We start from the raw sequence: 18,936 nt of genomic DNA on the forward strand, positions 1-18,936 counted from the left end.
GCTGCCACCAAAGGAGCAACAAGATGCCTGGAGACCAGTAACCCCTGGCCATGCAGCAACATATAGATTAATAGGAATGGGTTGAGTTAAGTTTTACAAGCTAGCTAGCAAGAAGCTGAAGCTATAGGCCATACAGTTTGTAATATAAGCCTCTGTGTATTTACTTGGGTCTGAGTGCTACAGGACCAGGCAGGACACAGAAAAACTTCTTGGTATAACCCTAAATCAGAAGATGAAGCAGAGGCCATGGAGGGGAGCTACTTACTGGCTTGCTTTCTCTAGCTTGTTCAGTTCACCTTCTTATAGAACCCAAGCCCAACAGCCCAAGGAAATCACTGCCTGCCATGGGGGTGGAACTTCCCCATTGATTACTAAATGGGAAAATGTCATGCTTTACAGCTGAATCTCAAGGAGGAATTTCCCCAGCTGAGGCTCCTTCCTCTGATGACTCTAGTTTGTGTGAAATTGACACACAAAGTCATGCAGTGTATCTAGTTACAGGAGATGGTCAGTTCAGTCTACATATGCCTTATTATTTGGAGTCTTAGTTGGAGTCATCCTTGTAGGTTCCTGGGGGTTTCCATTGCAAAGGATTTCTACCTCATCATGAAACACCACCCCCAATTCCAGTTGTAACTTCCAGTACTCTCCCCCTCCTTCCTGCCACCTGATCCCTCCTGTTGCCATCCTCACCCCCAGTTCACCCATGAAATATATTCTATTTATCCATCCCAGGGATATCCAAGTATCCCTCCTCGAACCCTCTTTGTTACTTAGCTCCTCCAGGTTTGTTGATTGTAGCATGGTTATTCTTTATAGCTAATAGTGCTCATAAGTTACTATATACCATGTTTGTTTTTCTGGCCCTGGGTTACCTCATTCAGGATGATTTTTTTGTTCCATTAATTTGCCTGCAAATTTCATGATGCCATTGTTTTTAATAGTTGTGTAAAACACCATTGTGTAAATTTACCACATTTTCTTTATCTATTATTTGGTTGAGGGACATCTAGGTTGTTTCCAGGTTCTGGATATTACAAGTAATTCTGCTATGAACATAGTTGAGCAAGTATCCTTGTGATATGATGGAGTGTCATTTGGGTATATGTGAAGGAGTGGAATAGCTGGGTCTTGAAGTAGATCAATTCTCAATTTTCTGAGAAACCACCACACAGATTTCCAAAGTGCCTGTAAAATTTTGCACTTCACCAGCAATAGAAGATTGTTCCCTTTGATCCACATCCTCTGAAGCATAAGCTGTCATTTATGTTTTTGATTTTTTCCATTCTTACAGGTATAAGATGAATTCTGAGTAATTTTGATTTGCATTTCCCTGGTGCCTAAAGATCTGAACATTTCTTTATGTCTTTCTCGGTCATTTGAGATTCATTTGTTGAAAATTCTCTGTTTAGATCTGTATCCCATTTTTTTATTTGGATTATTTGGTTTTTCATATCTATTTCATGAATTATTTATATAATTCAGATATTAACCCTCTGACAGCTGTGGGATTGGTGAAGCTCTTTTCCCATTCTGTAGACTGCCATTTTATTCTATTGATGGTGTCCATTGCCTTACAGAAGCTTTTAAGTTGATGAGGTCCTACTTATTAATTGTCATTCTTAGTGCATGTCTTAATGGTGTTCTGTTCAGGAAGTTGTATCCTCTGCCAATGCATTCAAGGCTATATCCCAATTTCACTTGCTTCTGTTAGGTTCAGTGTATCTGGTTAAGTTTGAGGTCTTTTATCCACTTGGACTTGAATTTTTTACAGGGTGATAGATATGGATCTATATGCATTCTTCTGTATGCTGATATTGACTTAGACCACCACCAAGTTGTTGAAGATGCTTTCTTTTTACATTGTACATTTCTGGCTTCTTTATTTAAAAACAAAACAGAATAAAACAGGTGTCCATAGTTATGTGGATTTATGTTTGGGTCTTGTATTTGGTTATATTGATCAACATGTCTTTTTTTGTGTGCCAGAATCATGAAGTTTTTATTACTATATCTCTCTAGTTGAGTTGAAATCAAGAATGGTGATACATCTGGAAGATCTTTCATTGTGTAGGATTATTTTAGATATCCTGGGTTTTTTTCATATGAAGTTGAGTATATTGTTATTTCAAGGTCTGTAAAGAATTGTGTTGGAATTTTGATGGGAATTCCATCAAATCCATAGATTGCTTTTTGTAAGATGACTATTTCTACTATGTTAATCCTCCCAAACCATGAGCATGGGAGATCTTTCCATCTATTGATATCTCTTTCAAATGTTTTCTTCAAAGACTTGAATTTCTTGTCATACAGGTCTTTCATTTGCTTGGTAAGAGTTACTCCAATTTATTACATATTATTAGTGGCTATTGTGAAGGGTCTTTTGTCCTAAATTCTTTCTCAGCCCACTTCTATATAGGAGGGTTACTGATTTTTTTAGTTGATTTTGTATCCAGCCACTTTTGTGAAGGTGTTAATCAGGGTGTAGGAAATCTCTGGTAAAATTTTTGGATACTTTATGTATACTGTCATAGAATCTGGAAATAGTGATACTTTGAGTTCTTACTTTTTCTATTTGTATCCCCTTGATCTCCTCCTATCACTATAGCTAGCAATTATGTACTGTGATAAATCAATATGGAGAGAATGGATAGCCTCATCTTGTTCCTGATTTTAGTAGAATTGATTTAATTTCTCCCCATTTAATTTCCTTTGTCTGTCAGCTTGTTATATTTTGTCTTTATTATGTTTATGTATTTCCCTTTTATCCCTGATCTTTACAAGACTTTTATCATGAAAGAGTGCTGGGTTTGTCAAAGGATTTCCCATCATCTAGTTAGATGATCGTGTGGTTTTCATTATGATGTTACAAGGGCACTTTTTTTCGGGTCAAATCTATTTGGTGTTTGGTAAGCTTCTTGTGACTTTATAGGTATGTCCTTCCTTAGGTTAGGAACATTTTTTATATGATTTTGTTGAAAATATTTTCTGGGATTTGGTCTGAGAATCATCTCTTTCTTCTATTCCTATTATTCTTAGATTTGGTCTTGTCATAGTGCCCCAGATGTCCTATACTTTTTTCACAAATTCTGTAGATTTGGCATTTTCTTTAACCAATATATCTATTTATTCTATTGTGTCCTCTATGTCTGAGATTCTCTCTTCCATCTATTGTATTCTTTTGGTGATACTTGTGTTTGTAGTTCCTGTTTGTTTACCTAGATTTTTCATTTTCAGAATTCCCTCAGCTTGTGTTTTCATTATTGCTCTATTTCCAGTTCCAGTCTTGACCAGTTTTCCTTCAATGGTTTATTTTTTTTACTTGGTATTGTTGTCTTTTTTAAGGGATTTATTGATTTCCTCCACTTTTTTATTTTCTTTTCCTTGATTTCCTTAAAGAATTCATTCCTTTCCTCTTTACGGACTTCTATCATCTTCATAAAATTGGTTTTAAAATCATTTTCTTGTGCTTCAGCTATGTTGAAATATTCAGGGATTGATGTGGGATGGCTGGGCACTGGTGGCAACAAGTTGCCCTGGCTGTTATTGAGTGTGTTCTTACACTGACATTTAGACATCCGGATTTTGAGCAACTATAGTGCTAGATGCCAGTTTCTGGGTTCGTCTTTGTTGAACGGGCATTTTCTTCCTTGGTTTCTGTTTCCTCTCTGGTCTGCCACCCAGAAGGAACTGTGATTGAATACAGGGGATCTGTCCAAGTTGAGAGTTCGACTTTTGAAAAAAGAGGCTGGGAAATTGAAGGGGAGGGGGAAGTGTTTTAAGAAGGATAAGGAGGCTTATAGAAAGAGTTTGGGGAGAGGAAAGGGAATTTAGTTATTGCTTTAAATATAAAAATGAAAATCTGTGCACTACCAAACTTAAAGACATAAAATAGGATGAATTATTTCATGTTTTCCACTACCAAAGTTAAGTCAGATTAAATAAATAGCCTAATGAGACCCATAAACTCTAGTTAAATAAAAGAAAAATTAAATATCTTACAGCCAAAACTACCCTCACCATCACCAAGAACAAAACCAAAACCAAAACAAGAACATCAGCAACAATAAAAATATCCTAGGGATAGATTAAGTGCAGATTTTCATAAGAAAAACAAATAAAAATTAATATTAATATTCTACAGATTTTCTAAAGCATAGAAACTGAAGGAATATGTTTTAATTTTTTTACAATGCCACTTTAATCCCAATACCCATGCCACATAAAGATTGAACAAAAAATTATAAAGATTCCTTATGTGTATTTATGAAAAATTTTTAATAAAATACTTCCTAAATGAAACTAAGAACACAGAAAAACTTATTATCAACCAGGATCATGTTAGTTTACTCACAGAGATGTAGAGATTGTTCCACATATTATATAAATCTTGAAGAGATGAAGAATGGAAGGGACATAACCTCAGCATATTAAAATCAATTCAAATTAAGCCCATAGTTAACATCAACATAAATGGAGAAAGCCTCAAAGCATTTCCACAAAAATCAGGAAGAAGATACAAATGTCTACACTCTCCATTCCCATTCAATAAATTATTTTAAGTCTTAGCTAGAGCAATAAGACAATTGTGGGAGATCAAGGAGATACAATAAAGAAAGAAAGAAGTCAAAGTATATTTATTTACAGATGATACGATTTTATCCAAAGAATTCCCAAAAACTATATCAGGAAGCTTCTATGGATAATAAATACAATGAGAAAAGGAACAGGGACAAAATTAACACGCAAAAGTCAATAACCTTACTACATAAAAATGTCAAAAAGATAAGTAAAGAAATCAGGGAAAAAGTTCTATTCACAATAGCCAGAAATATGTTATTTTATAACTAACAAGGCAATAAAAGATTTCTATAATAACTGTAGGACATAGAAGACAACAGAACATGCAAATATCTCCTGTACTCATGATTGATAAGATTAGTAGAGTGAAAATGGCCATCCAACCAAAAGCAATCCACAGATTCAATGGAGTCTCCATCAAAATTCTCACAGAATTCTTCACAGAAATCTAAAGAAAAAATTATTTTTGGCTTTATAGGGAAACATAAAAATACCAGGATAGCTGAAATGTACTCCTGAAAAATAAACAAACTCCTGGAGGTATCACCTTCCCAGATTTCAAGTGGTACTACAAAGTGAATAAAAAACAGCACAGTATTGGCATAAAAACAAGCACATTGCTCAATAGAATAACACTGAAAACCCAGACATAAGTTCAAAGAACTACAGATTCCTGATCTTTCACAACAGGCCAAATATTTACACTGGAAAAAAGACAACACCTTCAATCAATGGTGCTGGTCATTTAGGAGAGCTGTGTGTGGAATAGTGCAAATAGATCCATGTTCATCACTCTTCTCAAATCTCAGTGCATATGGAGTGAATAACTCAACATAAGACCAGAAGATGTGAATCTGATTGAAGAGAAAATGGGGAATAGGCTTGAACTCTTGGACAAAGGAAAGGAATCTTAATGAAAAGAACAGTACTAACAGAGGCACTAAGACTAACAATTAATAAATGGGACCACATAAAGCTGAAAATCTTCTATATAGCAAAGAACACTATCATTCAGGAAATTAGCTTCCTTAAGAATGGGAAAAGATGTTTATCAACTAAATATCTGATAGAGGGTTAGTATCCAAATACATAAAGAACAACAACAACAATAACAAAACCCCTGAGCATCAATAAAACAAATTTCCCAATTTTAAAAAATGGATTACATACCATGCATTAAATTCTCCAAAGACAGATAACAAGTGTCCAAGGAACATTTTAAATGATGTTCAACCATTCTAAGCCAGCAGGAGCATGCAAATTAAAACTACTTTGAGATTTCAACTTACACTATTCAGAAAGCAAAGTTCAGGAAATCAAATGACAGCACATGGCTGGCATGGCTCTTGGGAAAGGGGAACATTTATGCCTTGAAGGTAGCAGTGAAAATCTGTACAGCCCACTGGAGAAAATGGTGTGCCTGCTCTCAGAAACCTGGGAGTAGATCGATCTCAACACCAGGCTATGGCACTCTTGGGTATATAGCAAAATGACTTTACATCCCACTATGGAAATACTTGCTCAAGGATGCTTGTGTCTGCTCTATTTAAAGTAGCCAGATATTTAAAACTGCATGGATACTGACCATGTGTTGAGTGGATAATGAAACCTTTGTATATTTACACAATGGAATATTATTCAGCTATTAAGAAAAATGAAATTATGGAATTCGCTGGTAAATAGATGGAGATAGAAAACAATGATACTGAGTGAGGTCACTCAGATGCAGAAACTCAAATATTTTATATTTTATGGAGAAGGACAACTAGCACAAAATATCATTTTAAAAACCATAAAAATGCTACTACAATAGAAGCTTTCAAAAATATGTACACATATGAAAGGAATATAAATGGAGTAACAAAGTAGTAGGAGAGACCTTGCCCAAACGGACATCTTATGACTCTCAGGAAAACCTCTAGTGACAGGATTGTGTTACATGCTGTTGATTGGTTGGCCAAAGGCAGTCCATGGAAACCTCCAGTCAACAGAGGCTAGTGCCAGGGCTGCTAGTTATTCTCCACAAACTGAGTCCAGTACCCTATTACTTAAGACAACACTTATATATCCCACTAAACATTAAAAAGTTGAAGTAGTAAGTAGACGCTTCACCCCTACTCAGTAGTGCTCATGGTAGTTGAAAATACTGGAAGAGACATAAAAATACACAATATGGAGAGTGAGAGACTTTGGAACACCCAGTCCTAACTGGCATGTCTTCATGAAACCCCTGCCCTCAAACTCAGGGATCTATGTAGAATAGGAGGTAGGAAGAATGTAAAAGCCATAGAGGACAGATGACATCAAGGAAGCTCTGTTTTCCAAACTCACAGGCTTGATCCACATATGAAATCAGAGAATGTTGTCTCATACCAAGGCATGCAGATGTTCAAGGCAAATGGGATCCTGGCCCTGAGAGTGGGAAGTACACTCAAGCTTCCACTCAAAATGAAGAAGCTGTCTGAAATTGATATCCACTGGCAAAGAAAAATCTGTTTCCTCTAATACGGTCTTACTGGGTTTACTAACCATACTTCACCATAAACTGCATTGGCAGAAGGACCTGATCAACCCATAAGGAACTCAGTGTTATTTTAATACAAGTTCTGTCTCATTTTGCTTTCTTTGAGAAAATTTTTGACTTTCTTTTATGGCTCATATACTTGGCTTTCCAATTATTTGTTACATTTTGTTTGGGGGAGGCCCATGTGTGTTGTTGTTGCTCTTTGTTTTTAAGTAGACAAAAAGAGCATAAAGTTGATGGGTTGGGAGGTTGGGGAAATCTGAGAGAAACTGGGGATGGGGAAACATGACTAGCATACATTATATGTAAAATTTTTAATTAAGGACAATACAATAAATAAATAGATAATAAATAAATATCAGATATCTTAGATACTAAGATAAAGCGTACTTGCTAATGGCAGATGATATCTTTTATATATGGTTTTATTGGTGTTGCAAGTGTTTTACTGAGAATATTTTTCCTTTGTTCATCATCCTTTTTTTGTTGTGTTTTGACTGGTTTTGGTATTATAGTAATACTTGTTGTACAGAAGGAACATGGGATTGATCCATTCTCTTTCCATAATAATTGAAATAATTTAGGAAGTATTGGCTGTGAGTCTTCTATAAAAGTATTGTAGTGTGCTGGTGTTAATAAATCTGGACCTGAGTATTACTATTATTATTATTATTATTATTATTATTATTATTATTATCCAAAGGCTGTTATGATGTGTTTGTCTGTTGTGTGTCATCAAGTTCATAAATTTTTCTTTTCTTTTTTTGTTTTTGTTTTTTTCGAGACAGAGTTTCTCTGTGTAGTTTTGGTGCCTGTCCTGGATCTTGGTCTGTAGACCAGGCTAGTATGGAACTCACAGAGATCCACCTGGCTCTGCCTCCCAAGTGCTGGGATTAAAGGCATGTGCCACCACATCCCAGCCATAAACTTTTCTTGGTTTAACTTTCTCTAACTCTAGGAAAGCATTAATTTCTTTTGGATTTTCTAACTTAATGGAGTATACGCTTTTGAAATCTTTCCTGGTAATTTTATTGTGTGTTGTAACATTTTCCTATTTGCCTTCAATCCTGTTAATTGTAGTCTCTTTGTTCTTTTTTAGATTAATTGTGGAAAGTATCTACTTATCTAAACTTCACTAACAACCATATCTTCCATCCATTGATACTTCATATAGTTTTCTTTATTACTGTTTCATTCATTTCTACTGTGATTATTATTTCTTCCCCTCTACTGGATTCCCATTTTGCTTGGTCTTGTTGCCTACAAATTCTTGAGTTGCATCATAGCTTGTTTAGATATGCTTTCTTATTTTTTGCCTTCTTTTTATGTATTCTTTGTGTCTTTCATATTATCAATGTCCATCCCATTCATTTCCCTGTCCCTTCATATCCACATTCTGCACTTGTAACTTCCCACCCCCAAAATAAAATACAATAAAATTTAAGGGAAAAGGAAAAAAAGAGAGAAGGAAACAAACCATTTTCTCATGGAAGCTGCATGGTGACACAGTGATTCATGCAGTAAACCCTTTTATCCATAGGTCTTTACTTGCAAATGTTCATTGTAAAGAGTCATTGCTCTGGTTCAAGATTTGTCTTCTGCTACGTTATTGGTTCTGGGCCCTCACTAGAATTCCTCTTGGCTATCCTGCTCTTGACCTGAGTTGTATAAATCCTGCAGCTTTGAGTCTGCAGGATTGGTCTCTTCATGTGCTCCAGCAGATCACAGATGGGGTGCATGTTGGTGTGGGCCAACACATAACCCTAGTTTATGGGCCTGAGTAGTTGCTGTGATTGTCAGCTGGCTAGCTCTCCCTTGTCCTCACCACCACAGGGTGAGCTCTCCTGCATTTTCCTGGCCAGTTCACCCCTTTCAGCAATGAGCAAGGGGCAGGGCCAGTTCTCCTGCTTTCATGTCCTCAGGGTCAGATCTTCCACATCTATACCTTCAGGGTCAGCTCTACTGGGCTTGCCCAGGCATGATGTAGGGAAAACTCTCCCAAGCACAGCAGCTGATGAGGGGCAGGGCCAGATCTCCCATTGTTGTGAACTTAGAGCCAGTTCTTCCACCTGCCTCAGATGTAGATGGGCAGGGGGGAGAGGGTATCTGTCCCTGCCCATGCTGCCACATGACAGAAAAGTAATGGGGACAGCTCTCCCATGATCAAAACTTTGGCACTGACTCACCCACACCTCTGTCAACAGGGTTGGTTCTATTGTGCTGCCCATGCAAGTACAGCTCTGCTTTCCTGAGTGTTGGAGTTGGTTGCAGGTAGGGGCAGCTCTCCCACCATTCTGACCTCAGGACCATCTCTCCTACCTTCCTTAGGCATTAATCAGAGGGTGGCTTCTCTCCCCCATCCATGCCACCATATGGCATTTGAGGAATGGAGCCAGGTCTCCTGTGCTCACATTCTGGTGTAGCTCACCTGTGCTTTGTCAACAGGGTAAGTTCCACTGGACTGTGCCGATGAGATGCAGAGCCCACTACCCTGAATGGGGTCAGCCCACTCCTCACCACTTTCACCTCCTTCACCTCCTCAGGTATGCCACAGGACATGAACGGTTCTCTCTCTCTCTCTCTCTCTCTCTCTCTCTCTCTCTCTCTCTCTCTCTCTCTCTCGTAGTGCACCATACATTTGCCTACCATAATATTGCCCATCTGCCAGACGCCACGTATGGGCCTCATTGTCTGCTCAGTCCATCATGGCACTAGGCAGGACACTGCTTCCTGGAATTACAATGGTTCTGTGCAGCTTCATGGGTGAACTTCTTCCCACCCCAAGTCTAGTGACCTGGGGCAGAGCTGTGTTTATCTTCTGTGGATCCCCTAGGGCCTAGAAGTGGTGGTCGGGCTTCTGGGTGAACTTCTTCCTGCCCCAAGTATGATGACCTGGGGTGGATCTGTGTTTTTCTGCTTTCTCATTTTAAATGTAGGTACCTAGAGCTATGAATTTCCTCTTATTACTACTTATAATGTGTATTAAAGGCTTTATTATGTTTTTTACCATCTTTACTTTCCTTTAGGATTTTTTTTCATTTCTCTTGATTTCTTTGCCACACTCATCATTCAGTAAGGTGTTGGTCAATCTCAAATTTCTGTAAATACTTCAGATTCCTAAGCTGTTGAATTCAAGCATAGTTGCACTGTGAGCAGGTAAGATAAGTGGAGTTATTTCAACTATCCTGAATTCATCAAGTTTTTTTTTGTCCCAATATATGGTCTGTTTTAGAGAAGCTTCCTTTCTCTGCTGAGTAGAATGTACATTATTTTCTATTTGGGTGGAATATTCTCCAGGTATCTTCTAGGTCCATGTGATGATTGATGTCACTTATTTGGACATATCTGTTTACTTTTTGTTAGATAGTGTCAACTGGAGGAAGTGGGTTATGGAGGAAATCACCTAATACTATTGAGTTTGAGTGATCTGTGTTTTTAAGTCTGTAGGCATTTATGAAATTGAGTGTGCCTGAGTTTCCTGCAATATATAAGATTGTGAGATTTTTTGCTACTGCTCTGACCTCTTGGGCTTTTAACTCTGCATTTGGCTCTGTGTTTCTTATTTAATAATACTGTTACATCTACATTACTCCACTCAGTTTACCTGTGTGTTTTGGTTGTGGAAGTGAGAACAATATTTAAAGTTATTATTGAAATTTCTGTGTTGATTGCTGTCATTTTATTATTTGTTTTCACCCTGATTGTGTTCTTAGTCTTACTTTGTGTTTCTGTAATTATAATGTCATTCGTTTTCTTCCTATTGTCTCTTTATTCAAGTCCTCAATGTGAAATATTGCTCCCAGAGGGTATCTGGTTTGATGGACATGAAGACTATTCACATGCTTATATCATGTAATGTTTTTGTTTCTCCTTCAAGTACAACACATAGTTTTGCTGGATACAGTACTCTTGGTTAGCATTCATGATTTTTCAGAAGTTGAAGTAAAATATTCTAGGCTCTTCTTACTTTTAATGTTCTCATTGAGTAACTATTTTGTGTTTTTAATCATATGTGACTTATGGATTTTTCCTTGAACTTTCAATCTCATTCTTTTTTCTGTATGTTAGTGTTTTAAATATTGTATGTCATGAGCAGTGCCTTTCTAGTCCTATTTTTTTCTTCAAGAATAAGGAACAACATTGATGCATCAGGAGCCAAGTATATTACAGTCGATATTACATGGAGGCCAAAGTTCTAGGAGCTCATTGTGGGGCTGTCCTGAAGCTAAGAAGGGGTTGAAACATGCTCAATTCCCTGGATTTTCTCATCCTGAGAGCAGCCAGAGTTTGGATGCTCCTGCATTTAGCCCAGATGCCAGCAGACCCCAGCAGTTAAGATTCCCCTAGTCAAGATGTGCCCTGACACCTCTAACAATTGATATGCTCATGGGTCTCTGACACTATAGGAACAGGTTGTTGCTTATCTGACCATTGAAACATCCTAGTCTGGACTTCCTATGACCTTATAAGGTTCCTTCCCCTGGCTCCTGTGGCCTCTGAATATGCAAATGAAGTGCCCTGGGTGTTCTTGCTCCAACCAATGACATACCACCACATGAAACCAATGGACCATATTTCCTAGGGCATGAATGCCCCTTACCTCCTCTGAACAAATGAGGTGTCCACTGACACAGACTCTCCACTGTCTTTTTTCTCCTCTCATCATACTTGTGGGAGCTGTGCGTCTGCCTTTGATCCTACCCGAACTCAGCCCCTTTTCCCTTCCCTGGGTTGTGCTAGTGCTATTTTGACCATTGCTGACTAAGCAACTTGAGCCCTGCAGCTCATCATGTGAATTATTTCATGATCTGTGTGTTCTGGGCTAAGACTGGGAGTGTGGGGACAGCAAACACAGGCTTATTCTAGAGTATCATATAAAAAGTCAGTAAGGGTGCTCTGTAACCAGATGTAGGGAGTATGTAGAGGGCACTAATGGGTGATGTTCTGATAGTTACACCAGGAATAGCAGGTACTAGTTCTGCAAATAAAGACCTAGCCCTACAAATTTGGAGACATCAGGTGAAGCATTGCTTACACTATACACATCTGGAAAAGCCAGTGTAGACACAGTATGAGAGGAAATAGAATAGAGAGTATGGAGATGGTGCAGATGGTTAAAGTTCAGTGAGTATCATTAGGACAACCAGTGCCTGTTCTTTTACACACAACTGGGTTTTTGTGTTTGGAGATGTGGCAGGACTAAAAGGATGATAATCGGCTCTCTTTGCCATGCTAGTTGCGGCATGTGGAGCTTATTACCGCATGGAAAGGTCATGGTCACGGCAGAACCCAGCATTAGTTTTCAGAGCTTTATTAGAAGAGAAAGGGGGAGAGAGGGGAGCCAGGCCTGGAGAGAGAGAACGATGGTGGGATTGGGGAAGGGGGGAGAGTGGAGCAGAGCAGAGCAGGGAGAGCAGAGAGAGCGTGGCATCTACATCCGGCTTTTAAGGCATAGATTCTGTGACCATGCCCTGCATACCTGGTTGCCAGCGCTCCCTGATGGTGTAAGATGCAAGACTCCAAGCTGCACATGTGCAGGAGTGAGGGCAGGATTCTAACATTCTAGACTTTTTGCTTATTATAAAAAATGAGTGAATAGGAATAGAGGCATCTTTCCTCCTAAAAAACTGCTCTTAGTGAACAGAGAGAATGAGTGAGTTGGTTCCAGCACAGCCCAAGGAGCCCCCGCGGGTCCAGTGTGAGGTATACAGCTCAGGCTGCAGTCACAGGAAACAGTGGGGGAACTCACCAATCTTGGCAGCACGTGTGGTGGGGGGAGATGTAGCAGTGGCAGTTGCGTTGGCACTAGCACAGTCCTGTCGCAGTACCATGGTGGTGCCTTGGACGCCGAGTGAGCAGAATTTCCTATCTGAGTCCACAGCACCAATGAAAGGATGATAATTGGTGCTGGTTGTGGCGCTGGTTGTGGCATGGGGCATTGGTTACCATGTGGAAAGGTCACGGTCATGACAGAACCCAGTGTTAGTTTTCAGAGCTTTATTAGGAGGGAAAGGGGGGAGCCAGGGGAGCCAGGCCTGGAGAGAGAGAAAGATGGTGGGGGGAGAGGGGAGCAGAGCAGGGAGAACAGAGAGCAGAGAGAGCATGGTGTCTGCATCTAGCTTTAAAGGCACAGATTGTGTGACCACTCCATGCATACGTAGTTGCCAATGCCCTATAATGACATAAGATATAAGACCCAGAGCTGCGCACTTGCAGGAGTGATGACAGGATTCTAACAAGGACTGCATGAATGAGGGTGAAGTCAGCAGGCAAAACTGGAGCAGGCATTTATTTCCATACCTGACCTAGGTCTGGGTCTATGGGAAGTTTTTTTGTAACATGGGGCACCCATCTTTGGCCTCCAGGTGTACCCTATCTGACAGACTTTCCTGTGAATCAGGGAATTCTGAAGGACTGTCCTACCTTGTCTTTGCAAACTTCAGCAGTCTCCTTTCTTGAATCCTGTCGGTCCAGTTTGGACAGTAACTATCAGCAATTGAGACAAGAACAGTTTCTTTGGCCAGTGGCTAACTTTTGCCACAAAGACAGTAAACTTCATATGGGATTGCTTCACTGCCCATCCTCTTCTTTGAAGAAGGTTGGTGCTTCCAGGAGCAGACATGTCTCAGCGTCATGAGAAGCTTTAGGTTATTTAACATAATAAATGCTATATTCTGTAAGTCTTTCAAGTATTTGAAGATTACCTATTTGAAATGTGTCTCTGTATGACCTCAAAAACATATCTAATGTGACTACAAGTTTGAATATTATAGTTGACTATTAATCAGTATTTTTAATTACACATTATATTTGTAAATGATCTGGATAAGGACTATATCCAAAACAAGAATAGAAACATAATACATCATAACAGAAATATTTTTAAATTTGAATCAATAAATCAAAATCCATACCAGTGTAAAATATCATAAGATTAATAACTGTTTGGGGGGTTAATGTAGACTCCATAATCTACCCTTTTATCCTGTTATTTCTTATCATATCCCCCTTTTTTTTAGAAAGAGATCTTTGAATTTAACTTTTTTGTGACCAATAACAACTTGTAACCAAGCCCCCCCTTAAATGATAATAAACCTCTATAATGCATTTGGGGGGATGTGAGCATTGTTCTCTAGTCTATTTCCTAATAATTGGGGGCACAGGAAATCTTTGGTGGACTCTGAGAAAATTTAGGTTTGTGGTCAAGTCCTGACTGGAAGCATTCTGTGAGGCTGGATTGTGATAGCCTGTTGCTTTGAAGCTGTTCTGGGTGCAGAACTCAAAGGAAACTGCAACAGAGGCACTCTGAGATGTTAGATCATCTGGGCCATCTTCTCCCATGAGAGATTATTCAAAGGTAGTTCCTTAAGCTTGATTTTTCCTAACCTGGAATGAATCCACAAAATAGCTTGGTATTGGGATAAAAACAGACACATGGATCAATGGAATGAAAGCAAAGACCCTGACATTAATCCACACACCTATAAACAACTGATTTTTGACAAAGAGGCCAAGATTATACAATGGGAAAAAAAGAAAGCATCTTCAACAAATAATATTGGCATAACTGGACATCTACATGTAGAACAATGCAAATAGATCCATATCTATAGGCATGTACAAAACTCAAGTTCAAATGGATCACAGACCTCAACATAATTCCAGTTACACTGAATCTCATAGAAGAGAAATTTGGAAGTAGCCCTGAATGCATTGGCACAGGAGACTTCCTAAATATAACATCACTATCACAGACACTGAGAGCAACAATTAATAAATGGGACCTCTCTAAACAGAATCTTCTGTAAGGCAAAGTACACTGTCAATAACACAAAAAGGCAGCCTACAGAATGGGAAAAGCTTTACCAACCCCATATCTGATAGAGGGCTGATCTCCAATATATATAACAAACTCAAGAAACTAGACAGCAAAATATCAAATAATCCAATTTTAAAATGGGCTAGAAACAGAGAGTTCTCTATAGAAGAATACCAAATGGCAGAAAGAGATTTAAGAAAATGTTCAACATTCTTAGTCATCAGGGAAATGCAAATTAAACAACTCTGAGATACCACTTTAAGCCTGTCAGAATGACTAAGATCAAAAACACAGATGACAGCTTATGTTGAAGAAGATGTGGAGAAAGGGGACCATTCCTCCACTGCTGGTGGAAATGCAATCTTGTACATTATTCATAATATCCAGAACCTGGAAACAACCTAGATGCCTTTCAGCTGAAGAATGTATAAAGAAAATGTGGTACATTTACACAATGTAGTATCACACAGTGGTAAAAAACAAAGCCATCATGAAATTTGTAGGTAAATGGCTGGAACTAGAAAATATCACCCTGATGTAGGTAACCCAGACCCAGAAAGACAAACATGATATGTACTCACTCATAACCGAATATTAGATGCAAAGCAAAGGATAACCAGGCTATAATCAACAACCCTAGAGAAGCTAGATAAACAGGAAGACACTAAGAGGGACACACATGGATCACCCCAGGAAGGTGAAAAGGTTAAGATCTCCTGGGTAAACTGGGAGGAGGGAGTAGAGGCGAGGGGGTGGAAGTTTGGAACATCAGTGCTCAAGATGGCTGAGTTGGGGGAGAGTTGTGCAGGGAGAGCAATGAAAAAGATATCTTGATAGAGTTTACCATTAAGGAGATGGGGACAAATCTGCAGACAGGGATAACCCCAGGAACTCACAAGATTGTCCCCAGCTAAGACTAATAGCAATGATGGAGAAGATGCTTGAACTAGTCTTCCCCTGCACTCAGACTGGTGTCTTCCCTATTTGTCATCATAGAACCTACATCCATTGACTAATGGAGGAAGATGCAGAGGCCCACAGCCAAGCACTTGGCCATGATTCTGGAATTCATTTGGAGAGGGAGGAAGAATTATAAGAGCAATGGGGTTCAGAATCATGATGGAAAAAACCACAGATATAGCAGACCCAAGCTAGTGGGAGCTCATGGACTCTGGAGTGACAGCTGTGAAGCCTGTAAGGGATGGAATTAGGCCCCCTGAATGTGGGTGAAAGTTGTGTGGATTGATATTTTTGTGGGTCCTCTGGAAATGGGACCAGGACTTATTTTGGGTAAATGAACTGGATTTTAGGAACCCATTCCCTATGATACAATGCCTTATTCAGCCTTGATGTAAGGAGGAGGGGTTAGGTTCGGCCCCAACTTGGTATACCAGCCTATGTTGACTACCCAAGGGAGGCCTTACCCTCCCTGAGGAGGGGATGGGGATGGGATGGGGTAGGTGGCGGTGGGAGAAGGGAAGGGAGGCAGAACAGGGGTTGGTATGTGAAATGAAAGAAAAAAAAATTAAATGAAAAAAAGCTTGGCCAATAGCTCAGGCTAATTACTAGCTAAGTCTTACACTTAAATTAACCTACATTTCTATATATGTTTTGCCATGTGGCTAATGGTTTGTTATATCATTTTCTACACATCCTGCTTGCTCTGAAGCTATCTGGTGTCTCCCTTGACTACACCCTTCTTCTCCCTATCATTCTCAATTTGGCTTTCCAGCCTAACTTTATCCTATTCAGCTATTGGCCAGTCAGCTTATTTATTTAGTGGCAACACAGTGTAAAGGAATATTCCACAGCAGCCATGCCTCCTTCCTCACTTTTATAATGGTAATTTATCTATATCATTTTATTTTAGAAATAAAGGAGTCAATTTCTGATTGTCTAAGTTCTCATGGTTGAAAAACTGCCCCAAGTTCCAAAAGAGACTTTGGACTACTGAACAAAGTTCAGGCTAACAAAGACTAAGGAAAATTTTATAGATGCCATGAGTTTCTTTTTCTCTATGAAATGGCTTTCATTCTATGGGAACAAAGTGTGGAGTATCCTTATGTGAAATGGGGTGTAATGGGTAAATATTTTTGCATCAAACTTATTGTGTGTTTGAACCCAGTGACTTAATAGATAAAACAAGGAAAGCAACTTGGACAACCTGTCCTCCGGTCTCCATACCACTTGTTCCATCAGAGCACACTGGAAATGCCTGGCCATTTGTGATATTTACAACAGAAAGACAGGAGATGCCCACTGCCCAGTGTACAGCATAACCTCCCCACTCTATGAAAAGAGCACACAGTTAGCAGAGCCAACAATAAAGAAGTCCAGCTCTGCCCTCATTAGACCTGAGTACCTAGTGGACTCTACACAGGAGTGTGGTTACTTTCTTTTGTTCAGTGGCAGCTTCCTCACAAACCTTCTTTCATTGGTATTTGTTGTGTTTATTTTGCACATTGCATTTCACTAGTACTTTTGTTTACTATATCTTATTGGCCATATCTGAACACATAATCATAGCCTTCAGAGTTTAGGTTGTGAAAACAGTTAACAGAGGGATCATTCTAGACAGATAGAGGAGGAAGTAAGATTAGACACACCCAGGGAAACATGTTGATGCTTTATTTAGAAGAAATTGAGGAGTTTTGTGTGTGAATAGGAAATTTCTTGAAGGAGCCTCCTGACAGATGTTGCAAATGCAGGAGCCCTTACTTCAGGCCTCTTGAGTGGTCACTATGGAAGCACGCTGGGCCTTCTTCCAACTCTGTAGTTGCAAAACGCTTATCTCAGAAAGAAAGATAACTGCACTGAAAAGTGAGATGGCAGCTGTCAGAACCCCTAATGGCAGCACAGTAGTGCAGTATTTGGTTATCAATGCTTCTTCATTAACAGGAAAGTATGGTGGAAAGTCGAGAGTGGTTTGGCCATAATGATCTACAAAGTGGTTCCAGCTGACGGAAACCAATGTGAACAGGCTGCTAACACACAAAACTGAGGCAGAAACATTGTAGCAGTATGTTGCCATCTCCACAAATGGATCTTTCATGCAGCTGATCTTAATAGCAACTACACCAAAAATCAGAACCACAGGCTTCATCAAAATGGCCCACACTATCAGGGTCTGTGCAATCTGAAACTCAGGTGAAACGGTCCTGGTGGAATCGGTAGTGGTGTGCACCAGCATCTTGGTTACAGTCCCTGATTCATTAAGCTCTTGAGGGGAATAAGCCTCCCAGAGTCCAAAGGATACAAATTGCAAAATGTTGTTGTCAAATCTCCACGGGCGCCAGCATTGGCTGCTTGCAATGATTATTTCAAACACCAAAGCTAATAGGCTGCTAAGAAGGGCACTCAGCTTGAAGATGCACCCTTTTCCACTGAAAAATCTGAAGATGAGATTGAACAAGGATATAGTCAAGCCAGGAACACAAGGGAAGTTGGGAAAACAAAATGACTCATACTTTATGGAGAGCAAAACCCTCATACCTTGTCTATGCTGTCTTGTAGTTGTATTTAAGTAGTCTATGTGTTAGGGATCATCATACTATGGGTAAGAGTGTAAGATGCCCTAAGTTCCACAAATATAGCAGAAGCTCCCTCTGTAAGAAGTTTTTCTTAGCAATTTCACTGTATCTGTCAAATGCTGAAATGTGTATATTTGTTAACTAAGAACTTTAATGCTTGAAGTTAAGTCAAAATGAGTTTGCAATATTATATGTAAGGTGATGCTTATTTCCACTATGTTTACAATACATAAAAATGATAAATAACTCAAATGGTAGCAATAAGCAGAGGTATTGCTTAGAATAATTTCACTTCTAAAATATGATTGTGGAATATTACAAACACTGAACTTACTTATACTGTCTGCTGAAAGAACAAAGGAAATTGACAAATGTTTAACATGGTATATGCATGTATATCAAAATTTCACACTTGAATTGTGTATATTTCACTGTATGTGTACATGTGTGTGCTAGTATATGTGTGATTACAGAACATGTGG

General features: G+C 39.1%; 1 protein-coding gene across 1 annotated transcript; it reads right to left on the bottom strand.

Moving 5' to 3' along the window:
* Positions 1-17,643: 17,643 nt before the first annotated feature.
* Positions 17,644-18,414, bottom strand: LOC128113904 (uncharacterized). The gene has a single exon (XM_052743780.1). It carries the CDS (start codon positions 18,412-18,414, stop codon positions 17,644-17,646), a length of 771 nt encoding a protein of 256 aa, XP_052599740.1.
* Positions 18,415-18,936: the final 522 nt, after the last annotated feature.

This window comes from Peromyscus californicus, unplaced genomic scaffold (assembly GCF_007827085.1).
Source record: "Peromyscus californicus insignis strain IS unplaced genomic scaffold, ASM782708v3 Scaffold_10__1_contigs__length_136768540, whole genome shotgun sequence".
NCBI lineage: Eukaryota > Metazoa > Chordata > Mammalia > Rodentia > Cricetidae > Peromyscus > Peromyscus californicus.